The 15010-nt window shown below is 49.0% G+C and overlaps 1 protein-coding gene across 5 annotated transcripts in view; it reads right to left on the bottom strand.

Moving 5' to 3' along the window:
- The window catches only part of SYTL4 (synaptotagmin like 4), a 585230-nt gene that overhangs the window by 102376 nt on the left and 467844 nt on the right, over positions 1–15010 (bottom strand). For all 5 annotated transcript variants that reach the window (XM_069212747.1, XM_069212740.1, XM_069212773.1 and 2 more), the window contains 2 exons: positions 9895–9985; positions 9658–9761 (listed from right to left, as the gene is read on the bottom strand). In XM_069212747.1, coding sequence (XP_069068848.1) covers positions 9658–9761; positions 9895–9985 — 195 coding nt within the window. The remainder of the gene's footprint in view (positions 1–9657; positions 9762–9894; positions 9986–15010) is intronic.

Genomic DNA, 15010 nt, shown 5'->3' with positions numbered 1-15010 from the left:
AGTCTTTAATCCTTAGCGTTTGTCATAGATGACAGGCTGTCTCTCTACACAAATGAAAAACTCATCTATGACAAACGCTAAGGATTAAAGACTTTGACCAACACCAACTTTGAATCAGTGTTTTCTTCTCCGCTTCTGGATCCATCCACATAGGGATACAATTTCCCACTGATCTAACCGGATTATACTCTTCTGAGTGCCTGGTCACTCTGCAGCAATTACCATTCCTGATCCACCCAAGTTCTGGTAATGCCATTGAAATGCAGATTATTTTCCCTTGTACACCATCAGAAGGCAGACGCTATCCCACTTAAAACTTCCTGACTGCCAATTATGTACAATTATACAGACTACTGTGAAGAAGATTCTTGTGCCCAGGTGTGAGCAGATCCTGCGATACTGTCTGCACAATGAAAAGAAAATATATAGTCCAGCCTCAGTAAATACAACACAATGGTGAGGTATAAACTGTCTGATTGGGGAATGGCAGCACCACTTAATTAACTATTGCTTACTAGGACCCCAACAATAGTCTTCTGACCAAAGAAACACTGCCATCCAAAACTGCTAACTTTAGAAATCTGTGTGGTAGGGATACAGAAGTGCTTTTCATGAGAGGTCTATTTTAAAAACCTCCCAGTCCACTAGAATGCATAAGTAGGTCTTTAGAAATGTGCTCAGAACCTCTAGAGTCCTGCCCTGGTCACAGTCAGAAAAGCATGTGCTAGAAACCTCCAGCGCTGGGAACAGGGACTGGGGAGCTCACCTCACAGTGGCAGGAAAACATGCAAGACAGGTGACCTTTCACACAGCAAAAGGACCCCTTAACAAGTGGAAAAGGGTGGGAAGCTTCCCACTGAAGGGTCTTCGCTAGCTATGAAGGGAGATTACAAATGATGAGCTAATTGTAATAGTTCCTAGGCATGACAATAAGTGCAATATCGAAAATAAATTGCACCAACCAGGATTCTCTACTGACACACAGCACTGAGAGGGGCTTGGTAACTATCTGGGATGATATATGGCATATCATGGAGGTCTGTATCTCCTCAGGGGTATTTGACCCTACGGTTGTGTTACTGGATCAGTGGTAGAGATTTTCGATCTAGAGCATCAGTGCTTTATCTCTTTATTTGACAGTAGTGTATAATGGGCAAGGCAGAGGACTTAAGTTGCTCCCCCCTCCAACCTAGCACCCGTGGCGCACCCAGGCACAACTCATATCTCTAGCTATTTGCATCATATAATCATTAGATCTTATGCACCTAAATGGCTTAATGTGCTTGATGATCCATTGTTGGGATGGAAAAGCCTCTCCCACAGTGATAGACGTGCACCCCTGCCCTGATGGATCCTTGATGCTGACTTTTGCTGTTGCGGAGGGACACAAACCAGGTCTGTCTCACTGAGTAAAGCGCTACTCTGATAGTGGGCTTCTGTATTTCATACCTAGAGTCGGCCGCAGCCCATCCTTTAGGGCGGAGGGGCCCCACCCCCCCACCTTTTGCCCTTCATGAAGAGTGTCTGTCAGGCTGAGCAAAGGTCAGCCTGACAGACACTGTTCATGTTCAGATTAGGCAGCCAGGAGTGAGACATTCACGATTTGCGCAGACTCCTGGCTGCCTGAGATGAACTTTGCTTGGCTGAAGAGGTCACAACTTCTATGGGCATGATCTCCTCAGCTCAGCAAAGGTGCTTCGAGGCCCTTCCCTTTGCTGACGAGGGGAAGCGGCACTGATTGACTTTGACCTGGGCACTTCAGGTTTAAGCCAGGAAGCGCTCAGGGCGAGTGTCAATCAGTGACACCTCATCACAGAGTGGGGAGGGGTCAGAAGTCTCACTGACCCCATCACACTCTGTGACGAAGTTGGGACTGCTGCCTTCCCTTATTGGCTGACCTAGGGTCAGTCAGGGAGGGAAGGCAGCAGTCCCAACCCTTCTGGGACCTCCGAGCCGAAGGTAAATGTGTGTGTGTTTTTTAAATGAATGTTTAGTGCGTGCATGTAGGTTTTAATGTTGATGAGTGTTGTGAATGGATGTACATGCGTGTGTGAATGAATAAGCGTGAGTGTGATTGAGCTTCCTGCCCATCCCCCCCTCCCTAAAATTACCGGCCGCCACGGCCTAAATATTCTAAATATTTTTATAAGGATTTGGTATGTTTGTAGCCTACAGCCGTAGGTGTTTATTGCACTGGATTTAATTAATCATTTTCATTTGTCATCATGTATGGTCTAACCACTACAATATGGTCATGTTATGGACAATTTTCAAGCTGCGGTCGAGCTTTCAGCAGAAGAACAGTTTTATGTTTTATTTTTTTAACATGACATTTTTGAAGCTGCACATATTCACACAGCTTCCCAGTATATCTGCTCTGCCTATTTTTTTCTCATTGTGATCTATTACTGCTATTAAGAAAAATCCACATTCACTATCTGTTTAAAACAGCTCCCCAACATGGCTGCACATTTGGTTGTCTCCTTAGCCAAGTTGTTTGCAAAATTTTAGCGCAGCTTCATAATGTTCCCCATATAGCTGCGTTCAATTTGCATTTGGAAGTATCCATGAGCAACAATGCAGAATCGCACTTGTGAATGACCAATCTATTCCTTCAAACTTCCGTTAGCAATGTAGCCACCTTACAAACTGGATGCTCAAGTGCCTCTCCTTTTTAAGTTGGAAATAAAACAGATTACACCCGCCCCCTTTTTTTTGTTTTTTGTTGCTTTTTTCACTATTCGGTACCCTCCCAAATAAACACGGTGAGATATTTCAAATGAGTTGCATGTTGTTTTGGTGGCCATAATAATTTTGTTTCATCAAATGATTGAAATATGTTTCTACACACAGATATTTAGTTACTGACAAACGTCCAGCCTTTATATTCAGCTTTTACGATTTGCCCTTATTAAACCTCAGCACACTCATTTTTGTTCAGGGTGATACAGTTGGCAGAACTTCCACAGGTTACTGCTCTCTGTGGTCTTGATTATTTTGGAGTCTGACTCATGGGCTGCATGAATGCATTGCTGTATATTCATACGTGTGACACCCAGGTCTATTGGTATCCTCTGAATTGTCCCAGGTGAACAAATTTAAGTAAAAAAAAAAAAGAAAAACCTTTTTTTATTTCTTTCTATGTAGAAAAAAATGAGGTTTGAATTATTTACTCTAAGCATTATCCTGAAGATGGTCCCACATATTAACTATAACATATAGATCAAAACGTTGACGTCGCTCTGTTCTTTGCTTCTTGAGTACCAATAGTGTCCGTCATCATATAAGTGATCTCCTCAACCGATCTATAACAGAACTATTACTTTGTCGCAAGAGTGGATCAATACTGACGTGACCTTTATCATTATGCTATTTGCAACTACTGTGGGTCACTCTGTTGCGGACTGCTAGAAACCTTACAACCCTCTGTTGTTTTGCTATTTATTATGTTTTTTTTTCATTTGTTTTTGTCCTGGTAAAGAGTTATTTTTAGTTTTTTACTCTATTTGTCCGTTTGTATTCAAAATATGTCCTTATGAATAGATGTGCCATTCATTAGCTTTCCGATTGATCCACAAATACCGGACTGATTATTTCCTTGTTTGCAACTTAATATATACATCCAAGCTCACAAGGGGCTATTGGGTCATCCTTATCTGTCTTTCTTAAGCAGCATACGTGTGGGAGTGGCAGCGTACCGTGTAAGGATCAGTAGGAGTGCACAGGCCTTTTTACCTGTTCCACTGAAGTGAGGAGTACAGGTTCACTCATTTGAAATTCCACCGCTCTGTGCTTAACTCACCCTTGGCCTACATCAGTCTGGTGTGCAGTGCTGCGTAGCGAGGTTGTGTTATACACACCCTGGTTGTATGTGTGCCTGTGAATGCTATAATACTGGGATGGTGCAGTGTGTGTATGCCATAATGCATGTGCTGGGCATATGTGTAAATGGTACAACACATAGAAGATCCTGTAAGTTGGGTAGAACACATTGGAGGAAGAAAGAGCCAGGCTCTTCAGAACACGTCAAAAGGTGCTCTTTGATTCAGACAGAGCTCACTAGGAAGAGGTCTGGACACACCTCAGGAAGGAGAGAAATAACCTTTTGATATCAATCAATCAATCATAGCATTTGTCAAGCGCAGCATTATCACCCCTAAGGGTATCTAGGCACTAAGGGTGCTGTGTCTTTGTCGAAAAAGACACGTCTTGAGTCTTTTTCTGAAGTCCGCCAGGGAGGGAGCTGTTCACAGGTGGAGGGGCAGGCAGTTCCAGGACTTGGCTGCTATGTAGGAGAAGGAGCAGCCTCTGCTGCGGCTATGATGGATGCGGTGTGTGTGTGCAAGGTTTAGCAAGATGGAGTGTAGTTATCTTGCTGGGACATAGAATCTCAGTCGATGGTTGATGTAGGACAGACCTAGGTTGTAGAAAGCCTTATATAAGAGTGTGAGGATTTTGAATTGGCATCACGTCTGGATGGGGAGCCACTGGAGGTTCCTGAGGTGTGGGGTGAAGCTTTAGCACATGGGGGAGGTTGAGGATGAGTCTGGCTACAGTGTTCTGTTCTGGAGTCTTAAGTAATTGGAAAGACACCACGGGCGTTGAGAGTGTTGCCATAGTCGAGGCGGCTGGTCACCAGGGCATGTGGGACTGTCTTTCTCGTGTTGGTAGTGATCCATCTGAAGATTTGGCAGAGCATACAGAGGGCGTAGAAAGAGGAGGAGACTGAGTTTACTTGTCATAGTTTGCAGTCAAGGTTGATGCTGAGGTTTCGTTTGTGGTCTGATGGAGAAGGCATTGGTCTGAGTTCTGCTGGCCACCAGCTGAGGCCCCTTATGGAGGTGTTCTTCCTGAAGAACAGGACTTCTGTTTCGTCAGTGTTTAGTTTGAGACAGCAGTTTTTCATCCATGTTTCTACGTTGGTCACGGCGTTGCAGAAGTTGGCTTTGGCATTGTGTGGGACTTCGGTGAACGAGAGGATCAGCCAAGTGTCGGTGTAGGAGACTATATTAAGTCTGCAGGATCCGACGATGTCTGCAAGGGGGGTCATTTAGATGTTGAACAGGTTTGGGCTGAGGGAGGATCCTTGGGGTACACCGTGGGTGATGTTCTTGGGTGCAGAACTGAAGGGAGGAAGGCGGATGCTCTGTAAGCGGCCTGAGAAGAAAGAGGTGATCCACTTAAGGGTGTCCTGTTGAATGCCCATGTTATGGAGTCTGTCAAGGAGGGTCCTGGTGTTGTCCGGGGCGGCGATCAGTGCAGTCTCCATGCTGTGGCTGGCCCGGAACCCTGATTGTGAGCTGTAAAGAAGGTGGTTTCATTTGAGGTAATTGGTGAGCTGTTGGTTGATGTCTTTCCCGACCACTCTAGCTGGGAAGGGGAGCAAGGAGACCTGTCTGTAGTTTTTTTAGGTCGCTGGGGGTCGGCGGAGGGTTTCTTTAGGAGTCTGACCTCTGCAAGCTTCCCTTTGTCTTGGAAGGTTGACGTGGAGATGGAGGTGTTGAGGATGCAGGTTAGTTCTGTGCTAATAGTGTGGTCTCTGAGGTTGAAAATCCAGTGGGGGTAGGGGTCGGCGCGCATCCCGGAGCGGATGGATGTCATGATGGCTGCAGTGGTCTGTGTGGTAATCTGGGACCGGGAGGTTATCGTGTGGCTGGTGTTCGCTGCTTGCAAGATGTTGTCTAGGCTGGAGGTGGAGAGTTGGAGGGGTCAAGATTTTAGTGATCTTGCTGTGGATGTAGTCCGAGTGTGTTGCAGCGTTCCTGGGATGGGTGGGTGGTGGTCTCTGGGGCTATCGGATTAGAGAATTCCTTGATTATGAAGAGTTCTTTCATGTGGTTGGCTGGGGTGTCCATGCTGCAGTGATTGCTGCTTTTTGCTGCCTTGATGTGGTGGTGGTAGTTGTTGAGGGCTGCTTTGTAGGTACCTCCATTTGAGGGGTCCTTGGTCATGCACCAATGTTTCTTGCGTCTCTGACAGTCGCTTTTGCAGTGTCTGATCTCCGGAGTGTACCATCTTGCTGGTTTGGCGGTGTTGTTGGTTTTAGCTGGTTTCAGCAGGATGACTGTCGGCAGATTTGGTGATATAGATGGTGCAGTTCTGGACGGCCTAGTTGAGCTCAAGGTCTGCAGTGGGCTTGGGTTGTGCCTATAGGGTCTTATTTACCTTACCCAAGCTTTGTGGGGGGTGCTGAGGTGCTTGGAGGTGGTGTGCTGAGAATTAGAGATAGTAAAGTGGACGATGACATGGCCAGTCCAGGTGAGTTCAGTCACATGGGTGAAACTGATTCTATCACTAGACGTGAATATGGCATCCAGTGAGTGCCTGACTTTGTGCATGGGTTTGGTGATCAGTTGGCTGAGGCCGATGTTGCTGAAGCTCTGAGGGAAGTGGAGTTGGTGTTGTTAAGGTGGAAATTGAGATCACTGAGTAGAACACAGTAGAGGGAGTTGATGGCAAAGGGGGTTACAAGGTTGGCGATGGCATCACAAAGGGCTGGACATGGTCCCAGGGGCCTGTATGCGAGGGTGCCTCATACTGTGGTGTTGGCATCGGTCTGGAGTCAGAAGTTGAGGTGCTCCAAGAGAGTCGTCGTCGGAGATGCTGCAATGGATGGTTTCCTTTGAAGATGATGGCGATGCCCCTGCCATGTTTGTTGGTGCGGTTTCGGTGTATCATCTTGTAGCCGTCATGGGTGGCCGCAGCAATGTCGGGGTTTGAGGAGGCTGTTAGCCATGTTTCAGTGAAGAAGGCTCTGTCCGGGTCATAGGTGGTGATGGTATCCCAGATTTCCGTGGCATGTTTGCATAAGGAGCAGGCGTTTAGCAGGATGCACTGGAGTGGTGCTTGGTTGTTCGTAGGCTTCTGTGTGGTTGCAGTGTGGGCTTTAGTGTGTGCAGGTGGGCCAGAGTTGCAGGAGAAACTTCAGTACAGGCAGGTGAAGGGTCTTTTGATTGAGCCTGGGGAGGCCATGAAGCAGCTGTTGATGGGGTGTCCAACATCTAGGGCCTGGAGCTTCTTGGTGGGGGGTGGCCTCCATTACATGTCCTGAGATGTGGGAGTGGCCAAGGTGGGAGGCGGGACGGCAGTGGCGCAAAGGAGGCATCGGCAGGGGTGTCAGCAGACGCAATCAGGCTCAGGAATGCGGGTGGAGCTGTTGCATTCAGGGTCAGGAATGTGGGTGGAGCTGTTACAATCTGGCTCGGGAATGTAAGCAGAGCTGTAGAAATCAGGCTCAGAAATATGGGCAGAGCTGTCAGCGGCAGGCAGGAGGGCTATGGAGTGGCTGGGGAGCTGTGATTGGCCCGAGGGGTCACATACCCATACAAATATCATTGTGACCGACATTCAGGTGCAAACCTTTAGTCACTACCATGGAGTGTGTTGTGGGTCAGATTAGGAGTCTGGAGGAAGGGCAGGGCAGAGGAGCGGGCATGTTAAAAGGAAGAAGTCCGTCAACATAAACTTCAAAGACTCAAACTCTAAATTACATTTGGTGTCTGGAAACAGACTATAATTAGGGGCTTGAGGCCCCCAAAAATTGTCAACTGTCAGGCAGTCAGTGGGGCTGTGAGTGGAGACACTCTGCAAGCCTTGACTTGGGGTCAAGGCCTGCCAGTCTCCCAGCTGGATGAGAGGACATCACTTAGGGACTTCAAGACCACCTGCCCCTGGATCACCAGCGCCTGCCTGCTTGCCAAGACCACTGTGCCCTGTGAGGGAGAGGAAAGTGCTGGAGGAATTTAAATCCCATATGGATCCTGTCAATTTGGTCACTACAGCGAGCTGTGAGGAGACGGCTGTTGTACCGATCAGGTCATTGTCCTGGGCAGGTTAAGTCGGCAACCCTGTGTGCTAGGTGGGGCCTCCATGAAGATTGTTGCTATGGCGACTGGGCTGCATTCTGTGTAATGAGTGAACTCTGTGACCCTTAATGACATGGGAGCCAGTGGGACAAGGAAAGGAGTGTGGTCTGGTTGAAACACTAGTCATGATTAAGAGGCTACCAATGTGAACAAAGCAGGCTTAAGTCCTGACTGAGTAACGGAAGCAGGCGGGGTGCAACACCCCCACCGACATGTGGGGAGGATCCCAAGAATCTTATCAAGCATTAGAGAAGCACTGATGACCCTCCAGCAACTGCCTCTGGAGGACCACGTGTGGGGAACTCAAGGACACCCAACTATTGCCCCTCCCGGGCTGCATGTGAGGAACTTACAAGAGACAAATGCTGCAGCTTCAATGCAGAATGTGGCATGCTTGAAGACTCCGGTTGCTCCTGCCCTGCTGGTGTGGGTAAGACCATTTCATAAGCCAGAAAGCCAGAGGAAACTTGCCTGCCGAATAGCACTTTGCTGCAGGAAAACTTACGATTTTAATAAAGACTCCGATTGGGAGTCCCGAGACTGATAGCTAGTGTGGCTTAACCTGAAAGTCTCCTCTAGTTAATGGAGAGTAACCACTACTGCTGAAGAGAGGGGAGTGGGACTCTGGGACCTGCCTAAAAACACTGCAGCCCTGAACTCAGGGGACTATGTGTATAACTTGTGGATGTCTTCTTGTACTCTGTTTGTATAGAAACAACCCTGTTTGACCCCGCTGCCCAAGAGCCATAGTAAGTTGGGCCCAAAAACCTCAGGAGTAAAAGGCATCAACCCCCACAGTTAGGCCAAGTAGCTCCTGCTCACCCAGTGGCCCTATGAACGGGGCTCTGACTCACAGAATCTGTTTGTAAGTAAAAGACCAACAAGATATATTTGCGGGCACTACCTGAAGCTGAAAATAGAAAAGCATGATTGTAATGTAGAGGCTTGAAACAGAATGCAGATAAAACAATTGTTATCTGGTCCAAAGCTGATGCCTTATTCTCCTCTGCTCTCCTCATAATATTCTGTCATATTTATAGTTTACAAAAGATTACAATACCATCCAGAATCTCGGTATCATCAACCCTTGAACGTTTATCTGATAGCATCACAAACAGTTGCTGAAGCTCTGCAGTAGTTGAAGCTTTGGTCAAATCTAAGTTGGACTGTCAGAATGTTCACTGTAGAGTTCTCTCTGAGATGCAATAGCAGAGAGTACAGATTGCAAAGATTTGAGTCTAGCCTAGTGATTGGTTGAACCACATGTAATTCACTAGGCAGAAGCATTTTCTTGTGACATTTATTGCCAACCTGAAGATCATCATGGAGTCTGAAATATCAATGCTATGACGAAATCTTGCGCCTTATTAGAGATGTGCACACTAAGACCAAGAGGAAACCAATCAGAAATCTCATTAAAAAAGCACAAATTACAAATCCAGCAGACACTCTAAATTACGGGAAGAAACATAAACCCAAACATTTAGCAGCACATTTCTTAATTTAGACACCGTCTGTTTAAAAACATCTATTGGCATATCCTCAAAAACATTTGGTTTGGGCCCTTTAAAAACCCTTTACCTCCAAATCAATCTAATTCCATGTAATTAGAAAAAGTAAAGGAAGCTTATGAAGCAGCAGCCCATTTCCAAAAAACAAAGTCACATCAATAAGTAGAGTTGCTTATCTGGACTGGTAATTAAACATTGCAAAATTGAGAATTCTGAGATTTACTCCTTTTTAAAAAAAAAGGGATATTTGTGAGTGAACATGCCGAGTATTAAACACAAACCATGTCAGCATTAAGTCCTGGGACAGACTTGCTTCGATCACCCATGGAGCTGCCTTCGCTCCCCAATTCTTCAGGCCTCAGATCCATCACAGACTTGCTGTAATCTGAAAAGCAGACACTGGGGTTAGAAAACCCATCCTCCTCAATCAAATGCACTATCTCTCAAATGGAACGTACTCTGGTTTGAAGGGCATGAATGAGAAATCAAAGGTCACAGTCAAAGTTGCTTCTTCTTACCAGAAGGTTTCAGGACTTTTTGGGGATTTTTTTTAAATATCATTTCATTTTCATCTGCTGACCCTCCACTGCGGCTTCCGTAGCGGGTTTCCTGCGTGAAATAAAATGTAGTTGTCAAGGACTGAGTCAAGACAGGTTTCGATAGTGACAATTACATACAAATATATTTAAACATTAATAAAATGGTACTATAGACTCCACATACTTCTTGCACTCAGATTACCATAGATGAACGCTATTTATGGATGGGTTAAAATTTTAAGATTACCAGGTACATTACTCAAAAAAATCTGGATAGGTTATAAAAAAAAAGAAAAGAAAATAGGGGAGTGGCTTTAGGCGTCAAGATGGCGGTCGCACTCTAAGAGTGCTCTGGACCCCTCCGTCATCTGCCCATGAAAGACCTGTTGCCGGCTGGATGCAGCTGCCGGGGAAGGAGAAGCGGGCCCCCCCCCAGTGGTGAGGCGAGGAGGCACCCACGGGAGCGAAGCCACCCGAAAGGCGACGGTGTGGTAGCCGTGGGGAAGGCGGAGAGCACCTGGTGACTGAGGTGAGCAGGAGAGGTGGCCGTGGCCGAAGAGAGAGGAGCAGGCCCGGAAAAGTTGATGGGCTGCAGAGGGGCCCCCCAGTGTGAGGGAGGACTGTTGGTGTGGGGCATGGCCAGCAAGATATGATCAGCGGCTAGAGAGCGTGAGGAAGCAGTGTAAGCCCCTAATCCCCAGGAGATCGGCCTGGGTCACACCAGAAAGAGTGCTGACAGGTGCCAGAAGCCACATGGACCCCCAGAGAGGCGGTGGCGTAAGCCATGCATGGGACCTAAATAGTAGAAGGATTGGTGACCTAGAGAGACCTGGAAGAAGTGATAAATCCCCGGGGCCAACAAAGTGAGGAGGCGCTGCACGGGGTGCTGGGCATGGCCCCTGCCTGGAGCGCACAGTCAACAGGGGTGAGATTGGGGGCCATGGGAGCCAGTGAGAGAAGCCTGGGTTGCGACAGCTGCCGCAATATGGCAGTGGGACAAGGCTGCAGAGAGACCCCCCCATCCAGAATCAGGGACGAGATGTGCAATCGAGGCCCGGGAGAAGTGGGGAGGTGGGACCGGGCTGCAGCAATATCCCGCCCGAATTGAGGAGTGACTGGGGAGGGCCATGAGGCTACAACGTCCATCTGGAGTACGGACCGAGATCTTGACTGGGGGCTACAACAAACAGAGATCCGAGCTTGCAGAAAGAGGGACAGGGAGAAGAGAACACCCCTAACTGGAGAGGACGGATAAGCCTGCCTGCCCCACTGAGCCCAACAGACAGACGGGGTCGGACGAGTGCATTAGAGAATGGGAAGGACGCCGTGAGCCGCGTAGGCAGGACTGCCCAGTAGACAAGCCCGAGTGATGAAGAGGACAGTGGGGGCTGGGCGATCCTGGGCGACAACATTCACTCAAGAGGTGAGAGGACGGGAGGCTGAGTGCCTGACTTTGGTGCTTTGCCTACACTCTGAGTGATCGCTGACCTTCATGCAAAGAGGGGAAAAGAAGTAGTTGGAGTGCCAGCAGGCCCCTGTCGGCCTCAATATGGGAAAGGATAAAAGTGCCAAGCAACCCTCTGCATTGCAACAGCGAATTGATCAATATTCCATGCACTTGAACCCCCATCCCCTGGTACGCCAGGAGTGGAGGCACTAGACACTATCCTTCAAGCGATTCAATCCTGGCAGCAGGCAGTCGAGACCAAAATAGGCAAAGTGCGTGAAGATGTTGCCCGCTCCGACAGGACCTCTGGATGGCAGTAGGTCATATCAAGGAAGCAGAAGACCGTGTATCCACGATTTAAGATGAGATAGTAGATCTCAAATCCAAAGTGGTCCAGCTGCAAACATGCACGGGGGAACTCCCTCATAGAGATGAGGATGCAGAAAAACGCTCTAGGCGCAACAATTTGTGATTCGTAAGATTCCTAGAGGACATTGAGGAGAATCGAGTGGCCAAATTCTTGGCTCAGGGGCTGGCTGCCGGCATCGCAGTTGTCCCCTTGGTTTGGGATTGAACGAGCACACCGATCACTGGCCCCCAGACCTACCCAGGTGGGCAAAGGAAGACGATCATAGCTAGATTCCTCCACTTCAAAGACCTAGACGCTATACTTGGCGAGGCCAGAAAACAACCTGAGGTCTGGTGGGAAAACCTCAAAATTTTGATTTTTCCAGACTTTACGAGAGAGGTACAAATCAAACGCCGCTCATATGAAGCTGTTAAGCGGAAACTGAGAGCAATGCAATTGTCGTACATGCTGCTGTTTCCAGCGAGCCTCAAGGTCCTTTTCAACGGCAAGTCCATTTTTTAAGACAACAGAATCAGCATGGGAATGGCTCACGGAGGAGCACCAGGTTGCCAGACAAGAACCTCCCCCCTCGTGGGCCCGAGGTGTCGGCTGAGGCGCACAGGATCTCATCATAGGAGGCCAAACACAGAACCAGGACTCTCTGAGGCGGTCCTGGAGGGATCCGAGGCTCACCCGATGTCAACTGCCAAAGCCCGCATGGAGCACCATCAGGACTTGCCAACGCCAGAGGATGACCAACTCAACCAAACTCCCTCTCTGGCCTGACACACACTGCTGTTCTGGATAAGCTATGCAGTGCCAAGGGAAAGAACTTGGAACTCGAGGCCACTATCATAAGCAGGATAGGGGCATACTTGTAGAACTCCAAATATATAGAGGGGTCCACCACGCCACACCCAATACAGATATTATGCTTTGAGGTGACAGATGATTTGGGGCTGGAAGTATGGGGTGGGGGGTAGTTAGGGGGAGTTGTGAGGGTTGATTTTCAAGTTTTGCTCCTGATTTATTTTAGTTATGTTAACCTTTCTTCTTGCAGGTGGTCACAGCATGTCCCTAGATCCAAACCACTGGCAGGTTTCCCCAGGGGAGACTCCCTACCCATTGGCCCCCTCCACAGGGACGCTAGAACTCTTAACTCTCTTAAATACTGTTTCTCCACACATGTCCGGGCTTCTTAACAAAGTTCTCTTGTGGAAAGTTAACGGACTCAGACAAGATCAAGAGATACACGCTTTTTAGTACTCTTCATCGCTTCGCCCCCTCGGTGGCATTGCTTCAGGAAACACACCTGCTGGGCACGCACTGCCCGATGGTATCGTGCGGTGGCTATAATAAGAGATATCATGCAGGCCTCACTAGAGGCTCTAGGGGGGTGGCTATCTTAATACACCAATCGACGCCCATGTTGATCAATGCCACCAAGAGAGACCCACAGGGCCGCTACACTGCTGTGTCGGGCATGCTTGGAGGCCAAACAGTTAATATCCTGAGAATGTATGCCTCTCCTGGGGCACTCACACCCTTTCTAGCGACCCTTTGGGAGGTGGTGGCATGGCTTTCCCCGGGTTTGACTATCCTGGGAGGTGACATCAACGCTGTCTTGACCCCAGAGGCTGATGCCATAGAGCACCCACTGCGAGCAGGATGGCAGGGGCCAGGCAACTACTTAACTGGGAGGAGGGGTTGGGTCTCTGTGAAGTGTGGCGGATCTGGCACCCCAGAGCGCAACAGCACACACATACCTCAGCGGCATGAACAGACTTGCTACTCATTTCCGGCTCCTGATACCTTTCAGGTTGCCACCATGGTGATACTTCTCCGGGGAGTCTTGGATCATGCACCGCTCCTTATGCAGATGAAGGACCCTGGCAGGGGCCAGCACCCTATGTGGTGTCTCAATGCCTGGAGCCTTCAAAATGATACCTTCACAGAGTCTTGTGTGGGGGAGGGGCGGCACCGGGCCCTTGCCGAGTGTGTGACTACAGGGAGGTGCCCCCACCGTACTCCAGTTCTGGATATGTGTAATGAAGACTCAGTAATTCTGAGGGTGTGTGTACTGGAGGAAAAGTCCGTGTATTGAACTCGCGTGTAACATTGGTCAGTAACTAAGTATATGACAGGTAGGACAAGGAACTTTTAGGGGATAGATGGTCCTGAAAAAGGCCGAATGACCCTGATGGGCGAAGGCAACGGCCGAAACATGATGACCTAATATAGTATTGGATGGAGGGGTGATTTCTAACCCTTTTTCATCACCATAGTCATTAACCTTTTTAACCCTCTCCGGTGAGACCGGGAATAAAGATTGAATATGGATCTAACTCGAGATAGTTTTAACCATTGAGTTAGGTTCTCTTGGTGATTGTGGTCCCTGTTTGTCAGTTGTGGGTCTCTGTTTCCCTCCCCTATTGCTCCATTCCTTACGTTGGCTAGCGTGGGAATGTGACAGCATAGCCCTATGATGAAGCATGCCACTATTAGTGGGTGAGGGCATTTTTTTTCAAATAAATTATGCTGTATGCTTAGCTGGTGAGATCAGAGTTAGGATCTCAAGTGTTTATCTTTGTCCCTTATGTGTGTTCGGCCTTCAAGATGAACCTTATGTGCAGGCCATGTGGGCAGAAGACACACAGGGGGTGATTCCAACCCTGGCGGTCCGAGACCGCCAGGGTTGGGGACGGAGGAAGCACCGCCAACAGGCTGGGGGTGCTTCTGGGGCAATTCTGACCGCGGCGGTAAAGCTGCAGTCAGAAAAGGGAAGCCGGCGGTTTCCCGCCAGTTTCCCGCTGCCCCAGCGAATCCTCCACGGCGGCGCTGCAAGCAGCGCCGCCATGGGATTCCGACCCCCTTCCCGCCATCCTGTTTCTGGCGGTTTTCACCGCCAGAAACAGGATGGCGGGAACGGGTGTCGTGGGGCCCCTGGGGGCCCCTGCAGTGCCCATGCCACTGGCATGGGCACTGCAGGGGCCCCCTAACAGGGCCCCATTGAGATTTTCAGTGTCTGCTTGGCAGACACTGAAAATCGCGACGGGTGCAACTGCACCCGTCGCACACCAGCAACTCCGCCGGCTCCATTCGGAGCCAGCTTCCTCGTTGCTGGTGCTTTCCCGCTGGGCGGGCGGCCTTTTGGCGGTCGCCCGCCAGCCCAGCGGGAAAGTCAGAATGACCGCCGCGGTCTTTTGACCGCGGTACGGTCTTCTGGCGGTTCCCGCTTGGCGGGCGGCGACCGCCGCCCGCCAATGTTGGAATCACCCCCACAGTATTTTGAGCACAAT

The sequence above is a fragment of the Pleurodeles waltl genome, chromosome 2_1 (genome assembly GCF_031143425.1).
Source record: "Pleurodeles waltl isolate 20211129_DDA chromosome 2_1, aPleWal1.hap1.20221129, whole genome shotgun sequence".
In the NCBI taxonomy this organism is placed as follows: Eukaryota; Metazoa; Chordata; class Amphibia; order Caudata; family Salamandridae; genus Pleurodeles; species Pleurodeles waltl.
Note: the sequence above shows the minus strand (reverse complement) of the source record. Positions and strands in the feature narration are given on the sequence as shown.